Source organism: Podospora pseudocomata, chromosome 5, assembly GCF_035222375.1.
Source record: "Podospora pseudocomata strain CBS 415.72m chromosome 5, whole genome shotgun sequence".
In the NCBI taxonomy this organism is placed as follows: domain Eukaryota; kingdom Fungi; phylum Ascomycota; class Sordariomycetes; order Sordariales; family Podosporaceae; genus Podospora; species Podospora pseudocomata.
This window is the reverse complement of record NC_085889.1, coordinates 724,626-750,974: the sequence shown is the minus strand read 5'-3', so window position 1 is coordinate 750,974 and position 26,349 is coordinate 724,626. Positions and strand designations below refer to the sequence as shown.

The window sequence follows — 26,349 nt, the reverse complement described above, 5'->3', positions numbered from 1 at the left end:
CCGATATACTATAATCCTGTAAGATCTCGAGGGCTTTTGGGAAACCGGCGGTAGGACGGACCAGCCCCTTCTTAAGTGCGTGCTGTTTATCCCAGTTTAGCAACCCCCTTCACTCGCCTATCCAGCATACACTTCCTACTCACTCGTACTGCATTCTAATCCTTCTATCAGCTCGATATAACCTGAATAGTATTGTTCGGCCTATCATTTCGTGGAGCCAATGGCTTTTTGTAGTGGACTTGGTATAGAGTCCTGAGTATGTTATCTCCTTCAGCGTAGTCGACATGGTTTGGCAAGACACTTGTATTAAGTTTGTAATGCTTCGGTTATCTGGATCCCGCCAGTAATAAGTCCCTTGGCAGGGAGAACCGGTGCACCGCATGAAACTGTAGACTTCTTTCCAGACAGTTGTCAGACCTGCAAATTCTTGTTCTTCAAGGAGCTCCGCCCTCTCTGCAAGTTGTGTAGCCGTCGCCCCTCCTCGTCTCGTAGCCTGCTGCGTCCTCACGGCAATCTATTGTGTAGTCTCCTTGTAAAATGAACGAGACGCCGATCCTCAGCCGCCTCAAACTTTCAAGAAACATTACGGTTTTATGGACAGTGCATTCGTGGCACCAGCTAGCATACGGACGCGCCAAAACGACGGCCTCCAAAGGGACATCTTCATGCACGCCAGCGAAACACCGCCAATAACGATGCTTCCAGTATGCGCAGTTGGCGCCAGCAAAATGCCTGATGTGCGGGGTTGGCAATCTGGGCAGGACAGCACCTTAACCCTTGGAGACAGCAGCAACAACAACCACCTTTGAGCTGCAACAATCGAACCCACTGAGATTTGCGCTACGTAGCTCAACAATTACTCGCGGTAGGTGATTCTGATCTATGTCTGAGAGCTTATCCTGGTTTCAGCTACTGATTTGTTGAGCCTACTAGTTTCGTCCATTCCCCCGGCCCACCTGCTCGCCTTTTCCCGCTGTCGGACAGTCATACGAGTAGCTACGAGAGCTAAGCTCGGCGGTTTTTCGACAATGCGCCTCCTGGAACGCAATGATACCGGCGATTTTAGTTTGACGGATGACATTCCCGACGACCAGGTCCCACAGTATGCGATACTTTCGCACACATGGGGCGACGAAGAGGTCAGCTTTGAGGATGTAACGGACAGTACGCGCAAGAACAAAAGAGGCTACTCTAAGATCCAGTTTTGCGGAGACCAAGCCGGGCGTGATGGACTGAACTTCTTCTGGATCGACACATGTTGCATCAACAAGTCCGACTGCGATGAGTTTCAGGAGGCTCTCAACTCTATGTTCCGATGGTACCGCAATGCGGCCAAATGCTATGTCTATCTCACAGACGTCTCAACCTACCAACAGGACGCCGACAGCAATCCCGGTTGGGAATTGGCTTTTCGGAAATCCAGATGGTTCACTCGTGGGTGGACACTCCAAGAGCTTATTGCGCCAAAAGTTGTTGAATTCTTCTCCGAAGACCGCAAGCGCCTAGGAGATAAGAATTCTCTCGCACAGCATATTCACAACACAACTGGCATTCCTCTAGGAGCTCTTCAAGCCAACAAATTGTCCGATTTCAGCTTTGACGTACGTATGTCGTGGATTAAACACCGCAGCACGACGCGCGAAGAAGACAGGGCTTACTGTCTATTTGGCATCTTTAACGTACAAATGCGGCTTCTATACGGCGAAGGAGAAGAACGAGCATTTGAGCGGCTGCGAGAGGAAATTAGTAAGTATGATCGCTGTCTATCCAGTCTACATTCTACCGACCCGCGCCTTGACAAGAAGCGCATCGAGGAGGCAAAAGGTGGGTTGCTTGCTGGCGCTTACCGCTGGGTCTTCGCCAACCCCGACTTCTGTCTATGGCGTGAACGGTCGGAGAGCCGCTTACTCTGGATCAATGGAGATCCCGGCAAAGGCAAGACCATGTTACTCTGCGGCATCATCAACGAGCTACAGGGAGCCATTGTTGCAGACGGGCATTGTCGTAATCTGGCCTACTTCTTCTGCCAAGCTACCGACTCCCGCATCAATAACGCCATTGCCGTATTGCGTGGCCTGATCTACCTTCTTGCCCACCAGCAGCCACGTCTCATCTCCCACGTGCGTAAATACACCGACGCTGGTAAATCCCTCTCCGACGCAAATGCCTGGTTCGCCCTCTCGGACATTTTAGTGGGGATGCTAGGAGATCCGAACGTGAAGCCAACCTGTTTAGTCGTCGATGCCCTAGACGAATGTGTTATCGACCTACCGAAGCTTTTAGACTTTATCGTCTGTATCTCATCCGATCGGATAAAATGGCTCTTAACAAGCCGGAACGAGACGATCATCGAGAAGAAATTGAAGTCTAACAATGCGCGAACAAGGCTTAGTCTTGAGCTGAAGGAAAATGCGATGGAGGTGTCTCATGCCGTCGATGTGTACATCGACGATAAACTATCTGGGTTGGAAGCACTTCAGGACGACGCCCTGCTAAAGGATCAAGTACGGGATATTCTACACAACAAGGCAAACGGCACGTTCCTCTGGGTCGCCCTCGTCGTACAGGAACTCAGCAAGGATGGGGTTGAGAGCTGGCATGTTCTGCAGATTGTTGAAGAAGTGCCACCGGGGCTGGATGGGATGTACGGTCGCATGCTGGATGAGATCGAGCGGAATAAACGGGACTCGGAATTTTGTCGGCGCATTCTCTCGGTGGTGACGGTAGCATACCGCCCACTTCACTTGGATGAAATAGGCGGCTTGTCTGGATTACCGGAACAGATTGCCAAGACGACGGAGAATGTTCACAAGATCGTGGCCAAGTGCGGATCCTTTCTCACGGTCCGAGATAACCAGATCTACCTCGTTCATCAATCAGCCAAGGACTACTTAAGCGACAAAGCCTCCCCATTACTTTTCCCCAGTGGTGTGGCTATGACCCACCATCACATATCGGATCGGTCACTAAAGCTTCTCTCAGACAAGTTGCAACGCGATGTATACGGCTTATGTGCACCGGGATTTTCTATCGACCACGTCCGAGTGCCGGACCCAGACCCTCTTGCGACAGTGCGGTACTCGTGCGTTTACTGGGTTGATCATCTCTGTAACTGGCAGTCGAGCGACGATAGCAAGCACCCAGATATTTTCCAAGATGGTGGTATCGTCGATGACTTTCTGAGGCAGCACTACCTCCACTGGCTTGAAGCACTTTCACTTTGTAAGAGCATGCCGCAGGGGATACTTTCAATGGCAAAGCTCGAAAGCATTCTTCAGGTAGGCTCTACCCAGTGATAGTATCCTCTTATTAAGCGGTTCTAACAGGAATTTAGCACAGGTCGATTACGTCTCAATTACCAAGCCTTGTCGCTGACATGCGCCGATTCGTTTTATACTGGAAATGGGTTATTGAGAATTATCCTCTTCAGGTATACGCTTCAGCACTTGTATTCAGCCCCGCCCAAAGTATAACAAGAGGCCTATTTACGCAGGAAGAACGGAAGTGGATTACTTCGAGGCCAATGGTAGAGGATAATTGGAATGCGTGCCGGCAGACGCTCGAGGGCCATCGCGGTTGGGTCCGGTCGGTAGCGTTCTCGCCCGATTCCAAGTGGGTTGCGTCAGGATTAGACGACAGTACCATCAAGATCTGGGAGGCGGCTACGGGGTCATGTACGCAGACGCTCGAGGGCCATGGCGATGGGGTCAACTCGGTAGCGTTCTCGCCCAATTCGAAGTGGGTTGCGTCAGGATCAACCGACAGTACCATCAAGATCTGGGAGGCGGCCACGGGGTCATGTACGCAGACGCTCGAGGGCCATGGCGATGTGGTCCGGTCGGTAGCGTTCTCGCCCGATTCGAAGTGGGTTGCGTCAGGATCAACCGACAGTACCATCAAGATCTGGGAGGCGGCCACGGGGTCATGTACGCAGACGCTCGAGGGCCATGGCGATGTGGTCCGGTCGGTAGCGTTCTCGCCCGATTCGAAGTGGGTTGCGTCAGGATCAGACGACAGTACCATTAAAATCTGGGAGGCGGCTACGGGGCCATGTACGCAGACGCTCGAGGGCCATGGAAATCGGGTCTGGTCGGTAGCGTTCTCGCCCGATTCCAAGTGGGTTGCGTCAGGATCAGCCGACAGTACCATCAAGATCTGGGAGGCGGCCACGGGGTCATGTACGCAGACGCTCGAGGGCCATGGCGATGGGGTCAACTCGGTAGCGTTCTCGCCCGATTCCAAGTGGGTTGCGTCAGGATCAACCGACAGTACCATCAAGATCTGGGAGGCGGCCACGGGGTTATGTACGCAGACGCTCGAGGGCCATGGCGGTTGGGTCTGGTCGGTAGCGTTCTCGCCCGATTCGAAGTGGGTTGTGTCAGAATCAGACGACAATACCATCAAGATCTGGGAGGCGGCTACGGGGTCATGTACGCAGACGCTCGAGGGCCATGGCGGTTCTGTGAAATCGGTAGCGTCTTCCCTTGATTCGAAGCTGATTGCATCCGGATCTAACGATACCAACCCCCCACATTACCCATGGTATGGAACAGACATGAGCAAGAGATGGATTACGAAGGGTGCAGAAAATTGGCTATGGCTGCCTCTGGAATATCAGTCACAATGTCTCGCTGCAGCGGCATCAACAATTGCTATTGGCTGTTCTTCGGGGCGCGTCCTAACTATAAAGTTCACGACAGACAGCTGAGCTGATCTCTCATTCTTTGTCTCTCTCTTTTTTTTCTATCATAATGTGACACAGGAGGGGCCTGGCTGTCTCCATTAATTTATAGCCCGTCACAATACTCTAGATCTTTCTTGATCCCGCTGTTACAACCTGCACCAGAAATGGATACAGACTGCAAGGCAGTACGCCAGAGGTGAATATGACAGGATGATCGAAGGTTGTGACAAGCGTCTCAGACACGGGTTCACTGTCAACAACAGGTTGTTCTAACAAAGAGCTACTGAGAGTGGATTGTAGACAAATGAACTTGAATTGCTTGCATGAGGAATCAGATTCCTTGACACGGGGAGCGCCCGGCGCTCCCCCCTATTTATGTGAAGCTATCTACATATGTTTCTGAAGTATCCTTGTACCTTGCTCAGTGTGCTTGTATTGCTTGCTTTTGGCCGCGGCCAACAGACCATGGCCACCGCCAACAGACCATGGCCACCGCCAACAGACCATGGCCACCGCTAACAGACCATGGCCACCGCTAACAGATCATGGCCACCGCTAACAGAAGGATGACCACCGCTAACAGAAGGATGACCTCCTTGCTAGTAAGACTCCTTTCTTTCTGACAGGTACCACCCAGTGGTTCCTGTACAGGGGTATTACGCTTGGGGCGTAACATTATGCTAATGAAATTAATACTAGGCTGTAAGTAAGACTTTATGTTACATGGCAAATAAGCAATTAGCCGTATTACGGCCTAACTGCTATCTACCTGTATAATTAATGGTTGGAATTGAGGCGGATAATTAAATGCCTGGCGGCTGTTAAAGGAAACCAGATCAAATAAAGTTGTGGCGCTTGGAACTACGTTAAGCTAACTAGCCCGATCTCGAGTTGTTCGAGTGGGCTAAATGACGTCTCTACCAAGTGTTCTAGAGCCACCTATCTTCATGACGAAACAGGCTACTCGAAGTGATAAAGAGGCGGGTGTTACGCCCCAAGCGTAATACCCCTGTACAGGAACCACTGGGTGGTACCTGTCAGAAAGAAAGGAGTCTTACTAGCAAGGAGGTCATCCTTCTGTTAGCGGTGGCCATGGTCTGTTAGCGGTGGCCATGGTCTGTTAGCGGTGGCCATGGTCTGTTGGCCGCGGCCAAAAGCAAGCAATACAAGCACACTGAGCAAGGTACAAGGATACTTCAGAAACATATGTAGATAGCTTCACATAAATAGGGGGGAGCGCCGGGCGCTCCCCGTGTCAAGGAATCTGATTCCTCATGCAAGCAATTCAAGTTCATTTGTCTACAATCCACTCTCAGTAGCTCTTTGTTAGAACAACCTGTTGTTGACAGTGAACCCGTGTCTGAGACGCTTGTCACAACCTTCGATCATCCTGTCATATTCACCTCTGGCGTACTGCCTTGCAGTCTGTATCCATTTCTGGTGCAGGTTGTAACAGGTACCTATGTAAGACGGGTCTGAATCTCATGCCGAGTAGGTGTTTTATATAACGATTAGACCGTCTGTTTTATTTGGGAATGATTCCAATTAAACTGTTTAATTTGGACATTTTGAAATGCGATTCTAGCCTCTACTGACAGGGGAGGGGGGTACGGTGTCAGAGGCAGTGCTGCTCCTAGTTACACACCCCACCCAAGTCCGAAAGCGGCAATATATTTCCCTCGACCAGGAAGAACACGTAGTAACCCAACCAAAAATTGGTGCAGCCTAGGTAGGTACAATCAAGTCATGTCAGCACTGGAGTAGGGGTCTGTCGTCGACGAGACAAATGGGTAGACTTACCGGCATTGACCTGCGTGTTCCAAGACCTAAACTGGGTCACGGTGATGCCGTTTCTCGAGGCGATGTTGTCGCACTGGTCGCCAGACGCAACCAAGTGCCAACGGTTACATGTACCGGCGGTGCCAGGCATGAGCGGAGACTGTGCGGCGACGGGGACGCCAATGCAAATGTAGTAGTCGAGCCAGAGATTTGAGCAAGCTAATTTCGAATCTTGTCAGGGAAAAGAATCTTCTGATGGAGGCTCTTTGAAGATAAGGTACATACATGTGTTGATCCCATTCCAGCTTCTCAATTGAGCTGTGGTGATGCCATTCTTAGCGGCAACAATGTCGCACTCATCACCAGGCACAATCTTGTAAAAGCGGTTGCAGTTGTTGACAACACCAGGTAAGAGCGGGGAGACGCTCGGACTGGGAGCAGAGGTGCTGGACGGCTGGACGGTCGACGAAGGCCGAGTTGAAGTGGTCGATGAAGGTGGAGAAGAAGTGACGATGGAGCTCTGGGTGGAGGTCGTTGTGGTGAGCGGGGTGCTTGAGAATGATGAAGTTGAGGTGAGAAGGGTAACAGTGGAAGAGGAGCTAGGCTCCGGGAGAACGTCGCCGTAAACGCAATACGAGGTATTAATGTCGAGGTTGGGGCAATTCACGTTAGGGTTAATGCGCTGGAAGTCGACCAGAGTGATATACCAGTGGTCTGCAAAGGTCTGGCATGTGAGCGTGTTGCTGTCGGGAGCGGCATCAAGATAACATTCAACTCCGCGGCGAACCTTTGTGACACGACCCGAGACCAAGGTTGGCAGGAGCCCGGCGAGGGGAATGAAACATCTCAACTGCATCTTGCAGAATAGGTAAGGTATGAAACAATAAGACCAAGCTACCCAGGGGGTTAAAGAATGTGATGGGAGATGCAGGCAACTGACGAAGGTTATGATACTCTTGGGGTTGACGTGGATCTTATACCTCAGCATAGAACGGTTGAGATCGTTACAACTAGACACGCGGATCTGGACCAAATGTTCCGACTCAACCCATCAAGCAACATGATGTGATTACGAAGCAGTCTTCGTGTTCCCGACGGGACTCGAGGAAGACACTATCGAAAGTGAAATCAGACTCTGCCTGCAGAAGATTTCAACTACGCCTCCAACGCAGAATGCGATACCACCTAATTCTTGCCAGGTGAATCATGTTGTGGACCAGCAATGGATCGGATGTCAAGCAAAGATGGTCCTGACAAGATCCTATCACCAACACCGACAAGACCCTGTTGGCAATATATCGATGGGCACCTCGAAAGTTCCTGTATGCCAAGTGTTATTCTCGGTGACTTCCAATTGCATACCAAGGAGAGACGTTACATCTCGCCATCAAGGGACCCCCGTGACAATGCACGAAGCCATCCACTCCTCAGAACGATAATATTCGGTAACCCGAACAGTTGGATCAGCGCGTACTCAGCCCTGTCAAATATTAGTTGCATCGACTCTTAAATTGTTCTAGACCGCCATTCAGCGACGTCGATAGTAACGCAAGGCAAACCGCAGGTGATCGGCTGACTGTGCCTCATCGAAAGGGACTGTGCAGTTGCAGCGGCAGCGGCCCGGAAGCGAAGGTGAAAGGAGCGGTCCGACTTACCTGATGTACCGTCTGGTCCCTTGCAGATATGGGCGACCTAAATCATCAGTGAATGCTTGGACGTTGGTCACGAAGAATAGCATAAATGGGTCGTATGCAGCCAGCTTTAGATTGTGATTGGCCCTTGGTCGTGCGAACCCTTTTGGTTGGCGACTAGTGGTGCAACACCTCACGCGTTTATTTTGCATGTTGCCTTGTCTACACTTTGAATCAAGCACTCCTTGACCGAAATATTGTCCTTAAATTCCGATTCATTTTCGACACCATCCAAGTCCACCACCCTCCATCTAACAACCCGGACCTCATCGGAGGACCAGACAGCAACGCACCAGCACAGCATCGCCCCCCCAACAGATTGCAATCCCATGCGTCTTCTTGTCGGGACCTGTGGTCCCTTCTGGGCGTTTTTGGAGCCATCGCCCATGCTGCCAATGTGATGGAAGTTGATCTTGTTTTCCCACGCAACGAGACATACACGACCGACCAGCAGATGCCAGTCGTCTTTGCAATCCGAAACGCCCAGCTTGGACCCCTTCTTCAGCCATCAATCTCATATCAGGTCCGGAACATATCCGACCTTGGCCAGTCGGGGCCCCCGAATCATCACCTCTTCCTCAATGTCAGCTGGACCGATTATGAACCCTACTTTGCCTACACCTTCATCAATATGACCGCGGAAGGGGCGTTCCAAATATTTTGGTCACCAGCTGGATATATTGCAACCAGACCAGCGACAGAGACAAGATCGTCAGGGATGATTCCACCAAGCTTTTGCACTTCACTATCAAAAAGGACGCGCCGGCAACGGATCTTGTCGCCGTTACGGCCAACGACGAGCCCTGCAATGCTTCTCCTGGTGTTTCCATCAACATTTCTAACACGACGGCCGTTCCTTCCTTCCCAGACAAGGGATCTTGTGCTTTGATGGACGCTTCCAACCCCGTAGGTGTCAGTTCAGACCCCTGCCGGGTAAAGATTGATGAGCCTACGGCCGAAAGGATCCAGAATAGCCTTCGCGAGAGATTGTGCAGTGCCCTCAATCCCGACCGCCCCGCTGATTGCACAACCAAGGAGAACGCGGCACAGTCCGGTGCTGTGGTAGGCATAAAATGCCTCGCTGTTGCTATTGTCATGGCTGGCTTCTTGGCGTAGGCCAACGATCTGCATGTTGGGAGTGGCAACGTAATTAGTTCTCTTCATATTCGTTTCTCTCACTGCCCGGAACTACTGGGATTAATCTTCTCATCATGTACGTACTTTATTGATGTACCTAAAATAGCACCCCGCAAGGACATGGTGGCGGGAAGTCAGGGGCCATAGCACACGATAGAGGTTCATTGAAAATCAAGAGTAAGGGGCAAGGCCAAGTTACTTCCCCTGTCCATGTCATCCATGTCTCTATGCAGGTGGTCATTCGAATATCTGGGCGGTGGGCTGGTTTGAGCCCCCTCAGTTGTTCGAGGCCCAATACATCGGTATTCCCCTATGTGTAAGTGGCATCATTTGACTCAATGGTCCCCACAGGGACAAAAAGAATGCCTACCCAAGGCAACAGTCTGCAACGGTGACCGTCCTGCATGAGTACCACTTTATTGGATTTCCCTTGTCCATGGACCTTTTCACCAACAGCACCAACAGAAACAAGTGGCTAGCGGTACTCGAACCCTGTGTGCAGGGCTCACACATGGACTTTCTGTCCCACACGATGCAGGACCTCGATTATATGAGTACAATTCCGAAGCATCTCCGTGAGAAACTCACTATCATCGCCTCTCGGCTTGCTCTGGTCTCTAGGTCACGGGCACGTGTATATCTTGTCAGGTAGGTCTTGCACCGTTTACACAGCTTTTCTTGAAGTGCTGGCTAACGCTTTGCAAGGTGCTCAGGAGACATTGCCATGCCTCGTTTATTCTGGCAGACGACAGTTCTTGGGGCTGTAGGCCTCTTGCTGTCCACAGATGTGGCTGCAATGGGGTTTTAGCCTCCTGTGCGTACAGTTAACCGCCAACCGCACTGCCCTGAGCGGTGTGGTCTTTCTGGAAGCAATACCGGGAACTGGTCCACATACCCCAGTCTCACGCCAATCCGGTACTGTCAGGAAACCATGTTTTAGGACTTTTCCATCTACGATCCAGTCGACGATCTGTGCATCAATCACCGCACCCAGGCTTGCTCTTCCTTTGGCCCAGATTTCAAACAGATTCCAACTTCGGAGGCTGTGCCCAGTGCCGATGTGGAAACTGCTGAGACTGTGGAGGTCAACCTTGAGATTGGATGGTGGGAAGAAGGCTTTAGATTGCCTGTCGCTGGCATTCGTTCCCTGATCCAACAAATCTGTACCTATGTTGCTCGAGGACATGGCGCGACGGACACGCCCTTCATCATGTTCGGTCAGTCTGGCCTGGCCACACTCGGCATTTACATTGGTCAGGGCCTTCTGAACCAGGGACTTGGCGAATCTGCTCTACGCATTCTGCAAGACAACCTCGACAGGCTCAATGTTTCGACACCACAGCTCGCTATGCAGCTCTGTGGGTTCGGCTATGACAGCACCCATGTGTTTGGCGTCGCTATCATGAGTAATGGTACCTTTTCACCTATTCAAGATGCCATCAAAGGCTGGGCCAATGCCACTTGCCTTTCTTTCACCGAGTCGACCACCTTCCCTAGTGAGGCCAAATTCTTGACCCCACTTCTTCGTGCCAACTCTACGCTCTTGCACCACAACACAACACAAACCAACTCCACACTACGTGCGAGAACGCTCCGACATGGACTTCAGCAGCGCTCGCAGGCGCTCCAACAATGAGCTACCTGCAGAACCGTGCAGGTGGAAGCAGGCAATGGTTGCGCCGAGCTGGCAGTCAAGTGCGGCATCACTCCTTTCAACTTTGACCGATTCAACCTCGGGATTTGCGGCTCTCTTCGTCCCAAGCAACATGTCTGCTGTATCGAGGGGACTCTTCCCGACCTTTGACCTAAGCCTAAGGCGGACGGGTCCTGCTTCGATTACTCGGTCAAGCCGGACGACACTGTGCTAACCTTGCCGCTGAGTACGGCTTACAGGTGATCGATATCGAGACATTCAACAAGAACACCTCGGGCTGGCATGGGTGCTAGTTGCTGTGGGTTGGAACGAGGATGTGCTTGAGCTCAGGGACAGCCCCCTTCCCAGCCCCCGTCGCCAACGCTGTGTGTGGCCCTCAGAAGCCAGGTTCAACACGGCCGACAGATGGCTCCAATATTACCAATATGAACCCCTGTCCCTTGCGATCGTGCTGCAATATCTGGGGTCAGTGCGGTGTGTCGAAAGACTTTTGCGTTGATACGAGAGGCAACGGTGCTCCAGGGACAGCAGCTCCAGGTACCCATGGCTGTATTTCCAACTGCGGAAATGCTATCATCCGAGGAACCGGAAATGGTGCCATCAAGCTTGCCTACTTTCAAGGCTACAGTCTGAGTCGCCCATGTCTCTATCAGGATCCCTCCCAGATCGACACGTCCAAATACACACATCTGCACTTCGCCTTCGGCACCTTGACCCCTGATTACGAGGTTGAGGTTGGCGACACACTGGCTCAGTACCAGTTCCGCGAGTTCAAGCGCCTCCGCAATGTCAAGAGGATCCTGTCTTTTGGAGGTTGGGCTTTTTCCACTGACCCAGCGACATATCTGATCTTCCGAAATGGCGTCAAGCCCGAAAACCGTCGCCGTATGGCAACAAACATCGCAAATTTCATCATCAAACATGGTCTCAACGGCGTCGACATTGACTGGGAGTATCCAGGAGCCCCTGATCTTCCAGAGTTTGATCCCGGAAAGGCCGAAGACGGTCCCAACTACCTTGCCTTCCTGATCATACTCAAAACTTCGCTGCCGGGCCGGTCAACTGCCATTGCAGCCCCTGCATCCTATTGGTATCTGAAGCATTTCCCCATTCAGTAAATAGGAACGGTGGTCGACTACATTGTCTACATGACGTACGATCTACATGAACAATGGGATGCCCAACGGAGAACTGTCTCCGTAGCCAGACAAACATGACCGAGACAGCACAGTCGCTGGCCATGATCATCAAGGCCGGAGTTCCCGGGCACAAGATACTCGTCGGCGTCACCAGTTATGGCAGGTCTTTCCAGATGGCCCAACCTGGCTGCTGGGGGCCCAGCTGCCATTTCACTGGCGACCGTTTGACCTCGTTTGCAACCCCTGGAAGATGTACCGGCACCAGTGGATACATTGCAGATGCCGAGATCAACGAGATTATCAACGGAGGGGGCAACGGTATCAGCGCAAGGGCAGCCGCGTGGTCACACGGTACATCGACACAGCCAGCCATAGCGACATCATGGTCTACGACAGTGACTAGTGGGTTTCTTACATGTCCGAAGAGTCCAAGGAGATTCGTGCGGCCGTTTACGCGTCATTGGGCATGGGCGGCTTAATTGACTGGGCCAGTGACATGCAAGTCTTCAACGATCCCCCGCCACCGAGCAAGAGCTGGAATGAAGAGCCAGACAGCCACATCGCCAAGATCAAAGCTGGGGAAAACCCAAAGCTCAACAACACCGTGTCAACGCCTCCAGGAAGGTGGAAAACGTACAGCTGCACGCATCAGGCTATCACGGATCTGTACACGGTTGGCTCTCCATCATACCGTTGGCACACTCTAGACACGGATACTGCATGGAGGGAGGGCATCAAGCTTTACAAAGAGACATTCAGACCTCGGAGGAGGAAGCTGATGGAGAGATTGGAGCAGATCTTCCGATTGGGGTCCAGCCCCAAATGCTACTCGTTTTTATTGACGGGAGACAACTGCGACAACGCAATTGAATGCGAGAAGGGCTTGGACGAAGAAAAGTCCGGACCGGCAGCGAAGCTAATTTTTGACGCTCTTATATACATCCACCAGATGCACCACGAATACCACAACAGCCTCGTTGCTGCCGCCGCCTTTGTAACCCCCAAGCTCAACAGCATGCACGACGATTTTGCCCCCATCCCGCCACCCAAGGACGATGACAAGTGGGTCAAAATCCTACTGGACCTCGTCGGCTTGGGGACCCTCACAGTGGCCGCACCGTTCTTCAACAACTTCCTGAGAACCCTTCCCTACTTCATTCCACGCGAGAGCTCATTGAACAACGCAAAGGATTTAACTATGGGCTTCATTGGTACCACCACGTCGATTGCCAAGGAGCTATTGCCTCCAGCGAAAGGAACCGACTGGAATCCCCAAGCCCAGAACAAGTTCTCGAGCTATTTGGGCGAGGTTCTCGACGGCTGGTCCCATGCTTCTGAAAAGTCACTGTTGCGTTTCTTTGACGTCCCAGATGATGCCGCACTTGATCAGCTGTGGGATATGATCAAGAATGGACAATTGAGTGAAGGGAAAATTGACGACAACGTGGTGCGACCGGACAAGCCGACGGCCAGCACAATGCGAGACAGAATTACCAAGACGATTTTCGGTTTTGGTAGTCCGCATCTTTGGCGCTTTTCCAAATCATACGCCTTCATTCTTGACTCCGGTGCCGAATGCAATGCCAACAAGCCAGTATCGGATTACCTCTCGGATGACACGATGAATACGGCGGGTGTGTGCGTGTGAACGGCCGCGGATACTACCTCGTGATGCCTGACAAAGACAAAGCCCGCATATGCTCGGAAGGCGGAGATTGCAATTGGGCCAAGTTCATACTGCCGCCTGGATTCGGCTCTATCAGTGAATACGGTGGAGTGACCAAGGAAGATTTGATCTTTGGGTCTGTCAATAAATGGGTTGCCAATGGCCGCCAAAACGGCGATCCTCTTGCGGGCAGTCCCAATGTCTTCGACTCAAACGTCAAGAAGGACCTGTATGATCTCAACATCAGGATACCGGGATTCATGAAGCTCCCTATTTGCTCTCCGGAGCGAGCGAGGCAGACTTGGGACAGCAGTGCACACGGTTCCACACCAAATTGGCCTTGTGACGTTCCCCCGGGGCGTGGCTACTGTGGCATGTCCACCTTTGAGGACCGAACCCACGGCGGCTCCCCCTTGATCTCTGATTGTCTCCAGATCATCCGCAACATCGAAGGAGACGGCACTACCGAGTGGAGACACCAGATGGCCGACGAGCCGCACCGAGAGATTCTCAGTTTTGGGTCTTGCCGGTTCGGAATCGAGGCAACGCATATAGGATTGAACGTCGATTTCCGGGTGGGCGGGCAGGATGTCATCGACATCATCAACGATTCGGTGCAGAAGTTCGGCAAGAACGGGCGAGTGGCTGCCAGAGGCGAGATGGAGTGCTCGGGTAGCAGCAATGGCCAGGGTGTGTTGTGGGGTATTTATGGAGGTACTTAATTGAGGTGGACAGTGGACTCCCTTGTTCTTCGGCGGTTGCCAGTTTGTTTTCCTTTGTGACATTATTTTCTCGGTACTTCCCTTCAATCCGGCCTTCATCGAGCCTAGATCTATCAATTGTTGTTATGGCTTTTCGAGATGTAATACACCTTTTCGCTATCATATAAGGGCTCTCAAATGTTTTTTGAGACTCTGGACTACCTTTCGAAGCACTTGAACTATCTTTTAAAATCTCAAACTATCAACGAGAAGAAAGCCTAAAAATATCACTGAAAGGCGGGAGTGCATCATGTGTCTGAGGTGTGGTACACGTGAATGATGCGAGAAATAAAGGTTGACAGAGCTCTTACTTCTTTCTATGTGAATGAAGATATCTGACACGAGAGAGGTGTGATAGACAGCCATTTGCTATGGCAGCCAAAAGGTATTACAAGGTAGTGTACATGTCCATTATTCCATCAGAAAATCCCTTCACAAAATCTCAACGGCCTCCTTCAAATCCTGAACCTTCTTCTCCAACCTGGCACGCCTGTCCGTGATCTGCTGATTCTTACCGGCAATTCTGGCGAGCTTCTTGTCATCCAGACCAAGGACCCATTTTTCGGAGAACAGCAGTAAAGGGCTATCGGGACCGCTCAACAGGCAGTGGTCAACGGCCTGGTAGTAGACGTAATCTACAAAACGCTTGCTGGCAACCTTGTAATAGGCCCTGAGAATGTCGCGTATCTCTTCCCGCATGTACTCCACGTTACTCTTGTTCTCCGTCACGGTGGGGATCTTCTGAAGCGACACATCTCCATGTGAGTCTTTGTGAGGCTCAAGCTGATCCTTGATTTTGAGACCCCGTATCTTTTGTATGTTGCTGTTGAAGTAATGATTCAAAGTGTACGGCTTTCTCTGTGTCTCAAGCTCCACTAGAAACACCGCCTGTTTCATCGCATGTTCATAGGAGGCAACCAGCTGGGGGACCATGGTGGCGAAAAGGCGCTGAAAAACGGTTGGACAGGTGCAGGCCATCAGCAGACCTTTCACGACGAATCTGTGCACAACCACAATGATCCAGTTGAGGTATTTCTTCGTGAGCTCTTCCCGTTTAACAGACTGGCCCTGAAAGGCACTGGAAAGAATGGCTGGAGTGACTACCGAGCGTGATGCCCCGGAAATCGTGATAAATGCCCTCAATCCACTCCATGATTCCATTAAAAGGCTGTTTACTGGCTACTGAAACGACGACTACCCGTGCAAGTTCGGGATACTGAGATGAATCAGTCTTCATTAGTTGGGAAAACTTCATGTTCGTGACTTTCTCATCGGGGTACTCCAAGCCCCTTTTGTTCCTGAAACTTGTATGTCTGAGATAGGCGCCTGAATGTGTCGTCAAACCACTCTGTCTGAAGGACAACCAGGGTAGAAAGGCGCAAGTCAGGATCATCAGGAGCCTTGTGTTGGGAGTAGTCAGCATCCAAGGCGGCTCGCCTCAGGTCCTGAAAGTTTGCTGGCATCGTGGCCAAATATTGACGCTGCTCTTGAGCAGTCTTCCGAGAGGCGCAAATCTCGTTGAGAGCGTCTTGGGTTTCATCAAGCATATCCATCAACTGGGTTCAAATGGCGGGGAAGGCCTGATCGGTGATTTCACCAAGCAGCTCCTGAAGACGCAAACGGAGGGCACGGACCCCAACGCGTTCATCAGGTAGCTCACACCAAGGGTGCTGGCGGAACAGGAGCTCTCGCTTGGCCAGCTCCGAGTTATCCTCATCCTCATCGCCCCCGTGGTTCCGGACGATGTAGTACCCCAGATTCAGAGCCTTGCGGTTGCCGAGTACCAACTCACAAACAGTCGCTTTAGCACTCCGCTCCTTCAACAAATCCGGCTTGGTGAGAATGCCCAGGGTGCGCTCACCCGCCTTGTCGTACTCTGCCGCAAGAGCTAGGATCTCCTGGGTGGCGACATCGACATTGGCAGGGAGGACGGCGAGGATAATTGTGCGCGGGTCCTTGATGTACTCGATGACCATGTTCCGAACCACGGCCTTGTCATTTCCCGTGGTGATGCCCTCCGTCGTGATGCGGAAGATGCCAGGACATCAATGACGGTGAGGTAGTCTCCGTTGGGGCCGCACTTCTCAATTTGAGCACATCCTCGCTGAATGTGTACTGTCCTGTGGGGTTGCGGGGGGTGCGGATTCCCATGCAGGCGTTGACCTGATCCTGAATGTTAGAAGAGAAGAAAGGCGAAAAGAGGGTGTGGTGGCAGCATAGGTACCTCATCTAGAATGGCCGGGAACTCGGCCTGAAGCTGGGCTGTGTCGTTGAGATAGCGAGAGTAGCTTTCGACAACCTCCTTGTGCTCGACGGAAGCGCGGGGTCCCGGGATAATGCTAACTGATATAAAGGCATCACTGTCTCTGCGATGGGTGATCTGAGTGGCATAACGTGTGCAGAGCTCCTACCCGCGTGGGAATGGAATTCCCGTGACGGTCTCCAAAAGAGACGACTTTCCAGAGTTTTGCCACCAACAGCCCTGTGAAGAAATTGTTAGCATTGCTTCGAGAAGGGAGGGAAAATAGAGCGACTCATCACTTACACAAGCTGAGGAAGCGGAAGATACTTTCCGATGTTTCTGGCTCGGAGCTGATCGATCTTGTAAAGTTGGTCATGACTGATGAGAATATTCTCATCAGTCGAGTCTGGGTCTGGCTTCTTTGAATTGGGAGCCATTGTGGCGAGAGATAGGGATTGAGGTACCAAAATTGGTGGGAAGTGGGAAGAAAAAAGGCGCCGCGGTGAGTGGAAGAGGATTGGATGAATATGGCTAATCTGGTGGAAGTGGAGAGTGTGGTCGCGAAGAGAGACAGTCGGGCAGCAAGAAATTAAATCGCGAAGCAAGAAATTAAATCGCACGGCGGAAAGTTTAGCTGAATGGCCCGGCTTTGCGGTCTTTCAGCCTTGTGGTCGCGTTGAACTAGATAGGTAGGTAGGCGGGGTTTTTGTGGTAAACAAACACATTTCGCAGCAGCTGCCGTGGAGCGAGAGCAATACCTTAGGCAGCAGCAATTAAGCAAGACCCTTTGCAGTGCTGCACAAGCCATGGAAGATTCATTAGGCATCCACGGCCTACAAAGAGGCGGTTCAGTTCCCAACAGGCTAGCAATCACTGGAGTAAATGATGCAGTGAAGGCACCTACCCGACATTCACTATGTAAAAAGACACCATAACAAGGAAGTGATAAATGTGCTTCTTACCTAATCAACCTCAACACAACGGTATCAAGAACAAAAGAATAATCCTAGTAACAACCTGCACAATTCCAAGACAATCCATTCCCATTCAACATATGTCATGGGTTGTATGGTATATCGTCGCGACACCCTTGGACGCATCAGACGAAGCCCACGTGGAGCCTTAAGAGGTGACAAGGTCATGTTGTGTTTGAGCTAGACGGCAAAGAAGATTGAGGGCAAGGAGCGTAAATCGCCAACTGCTGATCAGGTTCAGATATGCCGTCCGCATGACAGACTGGCATGCCAATGGTAAAGATCGACACTACCGTCAATGATCTTTGGCGAAGTTGTGGTTGCCAAGACCGCATTGCATTTTGACGCTGTCTCGTCTTGTCTTTCTACCCGTCTCACTCAGACACCTCGGTATGATCTACGCCCAGGCGAGATCCAAATCACCGTTTCAAGAATGCAGAGGCAATTGTAGGCGCAATCCATATTTTCTATTAAGATGCCGTGGGTCGCCTATCGGTTCCGACTTTTTCTTTACATCCATCAACAACCGTTCTTCAGTCCTTTCTTTCAGAGTTGATCTCGCACTTCCAGTTCTGGGAACTGTTTCATTCTTTGAACGTACATATCTTTGCATCCAACCGCCAGTCGGTCTCTACCAACCTACCATCCAACATCAATCTCCCAAAATGTACGCCAAGACTCTCCTCGTTGCTTTGTTCGCGGCCTCAACCGCATCCGCTGCCGCTGTTGGCGCTCGCCAGAACCAGAATGGCAATAACGGCGCCAATGCGGCCCCCGACTTTGGGCTTTGCAACCCCAGCATCGACTTCGTCCTCGGTCGCCCCGGTCGTCAGGCGGATGAGGGAACTTTCTTGCCTGTCGATCCTCTTGTGGCTGAAGGCCAGCAGGAGGCGCTGAACCCGAACATCATCACCAACAGAGTCTGCGATCAGCTCACCAACGTTTGCGAGGCAAATGATGCGGCCAAAGCTTTGTGTGAACAGGCGAAAGCCCAAGTTCAGGCCTTGGGAACCAAGGATGCCACAACCGCGGATGCATTCAACTCTGCTCTGGGATTCTAAGAGTTGTCGGAGTGTGTTTCAATGCTGGATGGGAAGGGCTCTTGGATGGGATTTGACAACCGGGCTAAGCTTTGTAAATAGCAGAACGTCTGAGGGTGACAGTGAAAAGTCGACCACAAGGTCTCGGGCCCTCGAATTCAGGACATTCCACCTTGCTATTGTTTTTCTTGTTTCCTCGAAGATGCCAACTCAGTGCAGAAATTACACACTGCATGGATCGTTACTGCCTTTAAGCCTTCCATGTCCAGGCTGCAATGTCACACTGCCTGCCCACTGCGAGCAAGGTGAAGGAGCAACACCGAGGACCCCACTTTCCACGCCCCAACTTATGATTCACACCTCCACCGACCCTCAAAGTCGAGTGCAGTGGGCGCGACATGGCATCATAGCATCATGGCATGTTGGATAATACCTCGATGGTGGGGATGGCAAGTGCAACTTCCCCTTAACCATCACCACCAAACCGTCTCCTGTTCCCACTCTCGTACGAAGCCTACCAGCCTTCCTTCCTTCCTTGGGAGTTCCTCCACATCAAGCAGCTGAGTTGACCGGCCGCAATGACGTTTGATAGATTGAGTGGAAGGCACCGGAGGATATTCACCTCGTCGACCTGTCCGTCCCTTCCTCGTGGCATTAGAACCCTACAACAAGATGACTGGACAGGTGTCAGCTTTTTCTCGAAACATTTGACTTGATCCTCTTCCAACACCATCACCAGTTTTGTTTCTTGTACCTGGCCTTGCTCATTGCTACTCTTCAAATACAACACGCTATCTTGTACAGGCACCGACACATTGCACCACAAACATGCACACCGTCACCTTTGTTGCAGCTGCTGCTGCTCTGCTTTCTCACGTGGAGGCCTTGAACATCCTTATCACGGTTTGTCATCAACAACCTCACTTATTCATTCCTGACATGCACTAACAGAACTGGTACGCAGAACGCTGACGGATTTGGAACCGCCAGTGTTCGCGAACTCTACCGCCAAATGACTTCCATCGGCCACAATTGTTACGTCGTTGCCTCTGTTGCTGCCCAGACGGGTGCTGGTCTCCATGCCGAATTCACCACCAACCCCCGACTGGACGCCGATGGAGATTGGGGTATGTGCTCCCACATAGCTGCTGCTTGAAGACGTGTTGCTGACCCATGTGGTGACATGCAGGTCTCGTGAAAGCTGGCGCACCGTCCCTTGGAACTGATCCGACCGACAACCACATATGGTATTACAATGGCACAGCGACAGCGCAGGTGCTGGTGGCATTGGACTACATATATCCTACCATTTGTCGGCTCGAAGCCCCCGACCTCATCATCTCGGGTCCCAATTCTGGGTCAAACTCAGGTACTTTCCTCGAAACTTTGTCCGGGGCCATGGCCGCAACTTACGTTGCTATTGAGCGCGGAATCCCCGCCATGGCATTCTGGACTGGCAACGAAGCCACCGTCTATTCGTCACTCAACACTAGCACCAAAGCTGGGCTCCAGGATCCCGCCACCATCAATGCTCGCCTTGCCTCTAACCTTGTGCAAGCTTTCATCAGCAAGGCAAACGGAGATCGAGTCCTTCCCGAGGGATACGGTGTGACTGTCGACTTGCCCTACATCACATCCGAGACAAGCGATGAATGCACGAACCCCCCGTTTGTTCTGATGCGGGCCACCCAGGACGTGGGAGTCAAGGTTGCGTACAACCACAAGAGCGGCGTTTTCAACCGCATGCACACCGATTCTGGCTACAAGCAGTTTGAGGCTACCGACACGGTAAGCACCGTTGCGCCCAAGTGCCTCAGTGCTGTTACTGTCTTTTCCCTTGACTACGACGCCAGCCACCGGAGGCAGTGCTTCAACCTGGCAGATGTGACGGCAATCATTCCTGTCTTAGTACACTCCAATGGCACGGCACCACTCACGGGAGGATTGGGGGCCAATGCTTCAATCGCGGGCAATAGTAGCTCGCAACCGCCAACTCCTGTGGAGGCCCCACCACCATCGGGACAAACTGCTGTTACTAGCATCGCGACACTGGCTCAATGGTCTGTCAATTTGTTGGTTCTTGGTCTTGTGGTCGGGATGACGCTGTTGTAAGCTACAACAAATGAGAGCGGTGGAATGAGATATGGGCGGTTTTGGGTGGCGATATGAAGTTTTTACACATATGTCGTCGTTTTACCTGTAGGACTTAGATGGGGGATACTTGTTGAAAGATGAGAGTAATGTGGTGTTGAAGTTGTAGGAGAAGTACGCTGAAAGAAATTCTGTTCCAGTTGTGTTTAATCTGACGTTCCATTTCCGATTGGCTCTTTGGACGTGTTCCTGGAATTGACCTGGATTTCATGCGTGCGTGTCATAAGGTACGCTTCCGCTGTTTGACCAGCTTGAATATTGTCGAATATCGGGGGACACCACAAAGGTTTGCATCATGTTATCTATTTTGTTACATATTACTATGCTGTTCAAAGCAACCAAACGCCAAACTATGCAGACTCCAACCGTATCTCCTTATGGCTGGCTCACCTCCTTCGTTTGAGGCGCTTTGCTTTTTCTGGCATATTGTCTCACCAGCGTTATCCTACACTTTGATCTTCCTCGTCATGCTCCTTTTCCCATCACCTCTTCTCTGATCAAAGATCCCGGTGAGGCCCGACATTCTTGGGCAGCTGGCTGGGCTCACTTCCGTCCCCGAGGTCGAGCGTCTTGGAGGGCGACCGCTTGGCGTGGGCGGTTGGGTTGTGGCTCGCGATGCGAGTGTTCTTGGGGTCGATGTCGGAGGGTATGTCGGACTGCTTGCGGGTGTGCTTACCGCCCGTGCCGGCGATGGACTCGAGGGACTCAGAGACGTTTAGGTTGGTGGCTGCTGCGTCGTGGCGGGCGCGGGGACGAGGCTGATTGGAGCCGCCGGCTGTCGAGTAGAGGAGTCCGCCGAAGAGGCCGGAGGCGATGACAGCGGGGATGACGCGGTTGCGGGCCATGTTGGACATTTTGAAGGTGTTGGGGTGGTTGGATTGCTAGGTGTGGAACGGGTGGTTTGTGTTTGGGATCGGGTTGGTTTGGTTTTTGTATGTCCAAAGTTGATGTTAGTGAAGAGGTAGGTTGCACAACGGTGGTGGGGGATTGGAAAATGATTGGCAAATCAATTGGTATGGGAGCGTTGAGGCGAAGGCGGAAGGGCGCATTTAAGAAAAGCGGAGGAGTGATGTGCGGTATGCGCCAGTCATGATGACATCAGGAGGTTGGTTCGGCGTTAGTTAGGACTGCAGCTCCGCATCACTGCAGTATTTTAACCTTTGAACTTCCCCGCTAATTTAGGATCGCATGCCATAAAAGGCTGCGGGTTAAGAGAGACTCGATTGCCTAGAACGATCTGGCTGCTTGAGGTTGAGATCACGGTTGACATCTGTAGGGGATTTGACGTCACCATTTAGGGTGTGGGGCTCCTATGCGGGCCGGGTTTCGGTGGGAAGAATGACCGACCGATTTTTGAATGGTCATTAATTTGTGCTGGAAGGCCCGTTGGCATGTGGAAATTCTGGAAATTTGTTGTCAAGAAGAGATGTTGTCTCTATTGTTTTCGTCGATGGATGTTTTTCTTGTTGAGGGTGGGATTGAATGTCAAGGGTTAGGGTACGCGATGGTGTCATCACCCATGTCAAGGGCTGCTCGGACGACGACTTGGCATGGCAAGCGAAGTAAACAAGCTCAGGGGCTGGGTGGGGTTATTCGAAGGAGGCGACCTTCGAGAGTTTTTCTTTTCAATCAATGCGGTTGACTGTGACACGTAATGAGAAAAGAAATCGAGACATGCGGTCAATTTAGAGACTTCTTCTCTCGTATGGCCAGTACTTTTTGGTAAAAGTCTTTATTCTTAAAGGTGTTTTCCACTGCCAGACGGAGGTGTTTGGATGGTGGACTGATAGGTATGTGGCGAGCATCACCAAGTTCGCACGCGACGTTTCGTGCCTTTTTATTGGAAATTGAAATGAGATAAATTCCTACTAACATGCTGCTCTCTTGAGGGAGTAAACCTGTCGGATTTCAATCAAGCTGCTGCGTCCTATTAGACATCGTCGTGATCCAATTCCCAGGGCAAGGATCCAAAGGTCACTCCTCATAGGCCAGACATGTATGAAGCAGTCCTTCCCATCGCGCTGACAAACGCTTATGTGAGTCCAATGCCGCACGCCCGGATGGCTGGCATTCCCAAAAGGGTGCATGATGCACTCCGCTATCGAATATGGATTGGGTGTGAAACTCACTCATGAGCAGTGTTCGCAAGTCCATCGTGGATACGCGGTAGCTGCTGATACCGCCTCTACACTGAATAGGACTCTTTGTCAAGTCCGCCCGGCTATGAACCCCATTTCATGCCCGAATGCCGAATGCTTTCGTGCGATAAGTCCAAAATCATCGGCCGAGCACGGAGCTTTCTTATACCATCCGTCAGCCGTCACACATGGCTGTACAAGATAGGATCCAAGATCTGAGACCAACGGGAGGGGCCGTGACAGGTGGCGCAGATAATAGGCTGGGAAGACATATATCGGCCGGGCATATCGCACTTGTTACCGAAGCCGGAGAGTTCTCGGCCTTCAGCATTGAGGGCGTGCAGGAGCCGCAGATCTTGTCAATCTGAAACAGCGATCAGCAATGCACCCCGCGATATCCGGCAGTTTGGAAAGACTTATTGTGTGTTTATATCGAGGCTGTTATGTGTGATTGATAGATGATTGGGCTTCGACGATTCGAATGTCAAAGTGCCGGTTGTGACGTGGTGATGCACTGATGCTACTGTTGCGTGGTCCCGGACTTTCTCATAATTGGTAAAGGATTGTTGACCGAACCCGACCCAAGGAACGGATGTCCGTGGATGAGGGGGCATATATGTGTTATGCACCCCAGAACAAAATGGTACGTCCGGGTTTGTTTCTTCGATACTTGGCTATTTTCTCTGTTCATCAGCCAACTTCTTTGCATCGACACAATCCATGAATGAACCCATCGCGCCCAGCGTACTACCGAAACGACATTCCAGTATTTCAGCCCTTGTTACCTGAGCGAAAAGTGCGATACCATCTGCAGCAGGCAGTCACACAGTCGAGAATAGAGCGGCAAAGTGGGGTGGCCTGTGGGATACCTAATGGAAGGAAGGCAGGAGGGGAGCATTGGAAGGAAAGGGGGAATAGAAGAGCACAACGGCAGATCATCTGGATGAACAACATCAAACATGGCAACAGCGAGCTTGGAACCTGAATACCTTATCACCCTTTTTACTTCAAGCAGCACCCTCTACGCCATCGCTCACCGTGGCTACCGAATTATTGGCAGCCACAAGTCGACAAAGCGGATAGACGGACCGTCGAGCCTCTTGACTTCCTCCAACACAACGCAACTCACCCCGGACAATTCCTTCGATTTTTTTCAACTTTGAGATGGCCCACTCCATCCTCCTGGGCGCTCACCGAAACTGAGATGGAGATTACTGAGGTTCACTCGGAAGAGCCGCGGTGGCCCGTCAACGTCGCAGCCAAGTGTGGCATTGCCGGCAGACATCGCTTCCAAACCCAATCGCGGATGCTCCTCAGCTGCCCCACATCTCGAACCTCATTCCATGACACATCGCCGACGCGTACCGTCCTGTTGTCGCCGGTCACGGTGGAAGCTGTATCGGATTTAGATTGGAGGTCAGCGGCTGGAGTTACAACTCGCGGACGAACATAGGCTGCCAAATCTCGAGTACAGATATCATACGAGCTACCAAGAATACACGGCATCATTTGATCAAGGACCCTCCATCGACAGTTATTGGTTTCATGGCGTTGGGCTCACACCACCTGGCGGATAATAATACATCGGCATTCGGCCTCGGGAGTTCCAATTCGACTGCAACTTCAGGCGAGCCCAGGAAAATACCCGCGGTGGAGGGGAGCTTATCTGACGATCATGACCGTATCCAGTTGAGAGCTTCAGCTCTAGCGACAGATGCAGTACACCTGAGAAGAAGCACAACTTTGCGCCCTTCACCACACTAGTATCAGCATTCGACAGTAGGGCGACGGAATCGGCGTGAGATCTAAATACGACAAACTAACGTTAAATCGGTTAGCCCCTGAGGAGATCCCTACCATGTACTACGCCCGCTTACACATAGATCCTGCTCCCAGTCGATATCAGCGCATGGGGGGTACAGGTGCAAGAGGGCAAAACGGCAAGATGGGCGTTGACAACGGGACTGATCCGGTGTACCTCCCACTCAATTCCGCGCAGAGTGAAATCAAGCGAAGAAAAGAGGCCCCTTGTTACGGGAAACGCATCTTATTCCCCTTCTCAGGCATCGCTGCAGCCTCACGCGCCCCCGCAGGATCTCGGTTCCAGGCACAGGGCCCGCGGAGACGCCCGTCTGCGGCGAGGAGGAATATTAGGCCGAGTCGAGTCCTTGTCTGATTGCTTTAGTAGCCAGCCATCCTTCTGCTCCAAAGTTCGAGGCACCATCTCCAGAGCAAAGGTCGCTACCTTACGGAGTACCAGGCCATGAGTTTCGGTTTGCTCTCATTCCAAAAGTTCACCTGCCTGGGCCTCCCTGAACACAGCTGTTGACGCCAGATTTTGGAGACCCCATGTCTAGCGCCGCCGAGCCTCCAGCCGCTGTTCCCGTCCCGAGCAGTGGCTGCCGATCATTCCCGCTCAAAGAGGGACCCCCGTAACCCAAATGGCCCCGCAGAATCAATAACACGTGGGGACAGGCACACTGACAACCGAAGACAACACCGTAGCATTGGAGTCAAAGCTACGGTACCTCTTCCTTGCCCGACTCAATCGGACGTTTCTGGAAGCAATATTGTCTCGGCATTAGGTGCCAGGACCTTTGTGATTTTTAAGCAATCTGAGACCATTTCACACAGATCACAAAAGCTGTTTGTGATGATGGCCGTGCAAAATAGTGGGCCGGGCTCACGCATCCCCCCCCGCACTACAACGGCCGCCAACACAAATAAGCACAAGACCATGAACGGCGGAGCGGATCGGAAGGTGATCGGAATCATTGGATGAAGATGGTATTACGTACAGTGAGGGGAAGCTGGCCTTGATGCTTGTGATACTTGTCTGTACGAAGTGGACGCATGGGCCGTGTCATAATCACTCAACTATCGTGGCGCTATCGCTGTCAACGTCCTTGGCTGCGACTGGCCCATGTCTTGGGGGCGCCCTACAACGACCCCCCACTCCGCTATCTTGGCCCCTGGCTTTAGTGTACCTACACCACCAATTTCAACCTACCACCACCACCACACCTCGGTGTGTCGCGCGCAGCTTCACGCAGACTTTTCCAAATCTTCTAAGCGGACCAAACAACGACGGCGCTGCCTTCATGTGAGCGGTACGAAGTACATACGACAATGACGACGAAAGATGATATCCCACGACGTCAGGGAGAGAAAGATGCTATTGTGCTGCTGGGTGTGGATAGCTAGTCGAGAGCAACCCAAGAGGCATGCAACTGCCGAAAAGTCCGAGTTGGGCCAACATGGTGACTTTTGATGCACAGTTCCTGCCTGGCGAC

General features: G+C 51.8%; 10 protein-coding genes across 10 annotated transcripts; 5 read left to right on the top strand and 5 right to left on the bottom strand.

Moving 5' to 3' along the window:
• Nucleotides 1-139: 139 nt before the first annotated feature.
• On the bottom strand, nucleotides 140-382 carry QC762_0075620 (uncharacterized protein; the record flags this gene model as incomplete). The annotated part of the gene is made up of 1 exon (XM_062883807.1): nucleotides 140-382. One exon carries the CDS (start codon nucleotides 380-382, stop codon nucleotides 140-142), a length of 243 nt encoding a protein of 80 aa, XP_062741654.1.
• Nucleotides 383-1,028: 646 nt separating this feature from the next.
• On the top strand, nucleotides 1,029-4,708 carry HNWD-pc3 (HNWD NOD-like receptor pc3; the record flags this gene model as incomplete). The annotated part of the gene is made up of 2 exons (XM_062883806.1): nucleotides 1,029-3,278; nucleotides 3,335-4,708. 2 exons carry the CDS (start codon nucleotides 1,029-1,031, stop codon nucleotides 4,706-4,708), a joined length of 3,624 nt encoding a protein of 1,207 aa, XP_062741653.1.
• A 6,662-nt stretch (nucleotides 4,709-11,370) lies between these two features.
• Nucleotides 11,371-12,063, top strand: QC762_0075600 (uncharacterized protein; the record flags this gene model as incomplete). The annotated part of the gene is made up of 1 exon (XM_062883805.1): nucleotides 11,371-12,063. The coding sequence occupies one exon, from the start codon at nucleotides 11,371-11,373 to the stop codon at nucleotides 12,061-12,063; it is 693 nt and encodes a 230-aa protein (XP_062741652.1).
• A 436-nt stretch (nucleotides 12,064-12,499) lies between these two features.
• QC762_0075590 (uncharacterized protein) lies at nucleotides 12,500-14,472 on the top strand (the record flags this gene model as incomplete). Its single annotated transcript, XM_062883804.1, has 2 exons — nucleotides 12,500-13,718; nucleotides 13,775-14,472. The coding sequence occupies 2 exons, from the start codon at nucleotides 12,500-12,502 to the stop codon at nucleotides 14,470-14,472; spliced, it is 1,917 nt and encodes a 638-aa protein (XP_062741651.1).
• Nucleotides 14,473-15,779: 1,307 nt separating this feature from the next.
• On the bottom strand, nucleotides 15,780-16,487 carry QC762_0075580 (uncharacterized protein; the record flags this gene model as incomplete). Its single annotated transcript, XM_062883803.1, has 2 exons — nucleotides 15,780-16,067; nucleotides 16,146-16,487. The coding sequence occupies 2 exons, from the start codon at nucleotides 16,485-16,487 to the stop codon at nucleotides 15,780-15,782; spliced, it is 630 nt and encodes a 209-aa protein (XP_062741650.1).
• Nucleotides 16,488-16,506: 19 nt separating this feature from the next.
• On the bottom strand, nucleotides 16,507-17,190 carry QC762_0075570 (uncharacterized protein; the record flags this gene model as incomplete). Its single annotated transcript, XM_062883802.1, has 3 exons — nucleotides 16,507-16,680; nucleotides 16,736-16,877; nucleotides 17,057-17,190. The coding sequence occupies 3 exons, from the start codon at nucleotides 17,188-17,190 to the stop codon at nucleotides 16,507-16,509; spliced, it is 450 nt and encodes a 149-aa protein (XP_062741649.1).
• A 1,202-nt stretch (nucleotides 17,191-18,392) lies between these two features.
• Nucleotides 18,393-18,788, top strand: QC762_501160 (uncharacterized protein; the record flags this gene model as incomplete). Its single annotated transcript, XM_062890542.1, has 1 exon — nucleotides 18,393-18,788. One exon carries the CDS (start codon nucleotides 18,393-18,395, stop codon nucleotides 18,786-18,788), a length of 396 nt encoding a protein of 131 aa, XP_062741648.1.
• Nucleotides 18,789-19,083: 295 nt separating this feature from the next.
• On the top strand, nucleotides 19,084-21,075 carry QC762_501170 (uncharacterized protein). Its single transcript, XM_062890543.1, has 3 exons — nucleotides 19,084-19,670; nucleotides 19,732-19,894; nucleotides 19,957-21,075. Exons 1-3 carry the CDS (start codon nucleotides 19,596-19,598, stop codon nucleotides 20,877-20,879), a joined length of 1,161 nt encoding a protein of 386 aa, XP_062741647.1. The 5' UTR covers nucleotides 19,084-19,595; the 3' UTR covers nucleotides 20,880-21,075.
• Nucleotides 21,076-21,415: 340 nt separating this feature from the next.
• Nucleotides 21,416-21,772, bottom strand: QC762_501180 (uncharacterized protein; the record flags this gene model as incomplete). The annotated part of the gene is made up of 1 exon (XM_062890544.1): nucleotides 21,416-21,772. The coding sequence occupies one exon, from the start codon at nucleotides 21,770-21,772 to the stop codon at nucleotides 21,416-21,418; it is 357 nt and encodes a 118-aa protein (XP_062741646.1).
• A 1,459-nt stretch (nucleotides 21,773-23,231) lies between these two features.
• QC762_501190 (uncharacterized protein) lies at nucleotides 23,232-23,387 on the bottom strand (the record flags this gene model as incomplete). The annotated part of the gene is made up of 1 exon (XM_062890545.1): nucleotides 23,232-23,387. The coding sequence occupies one exon, from the start codon at nucleotides 23,385-23,387 to the stop codon at nucleotides 23,232-23,234; it is 156 nt and encodes a 51-aa protein (XP_062741645.1).
• Between the last annotated feature and the right edge of the window lie 2,962 nt (nucleotides 23,388-26,349).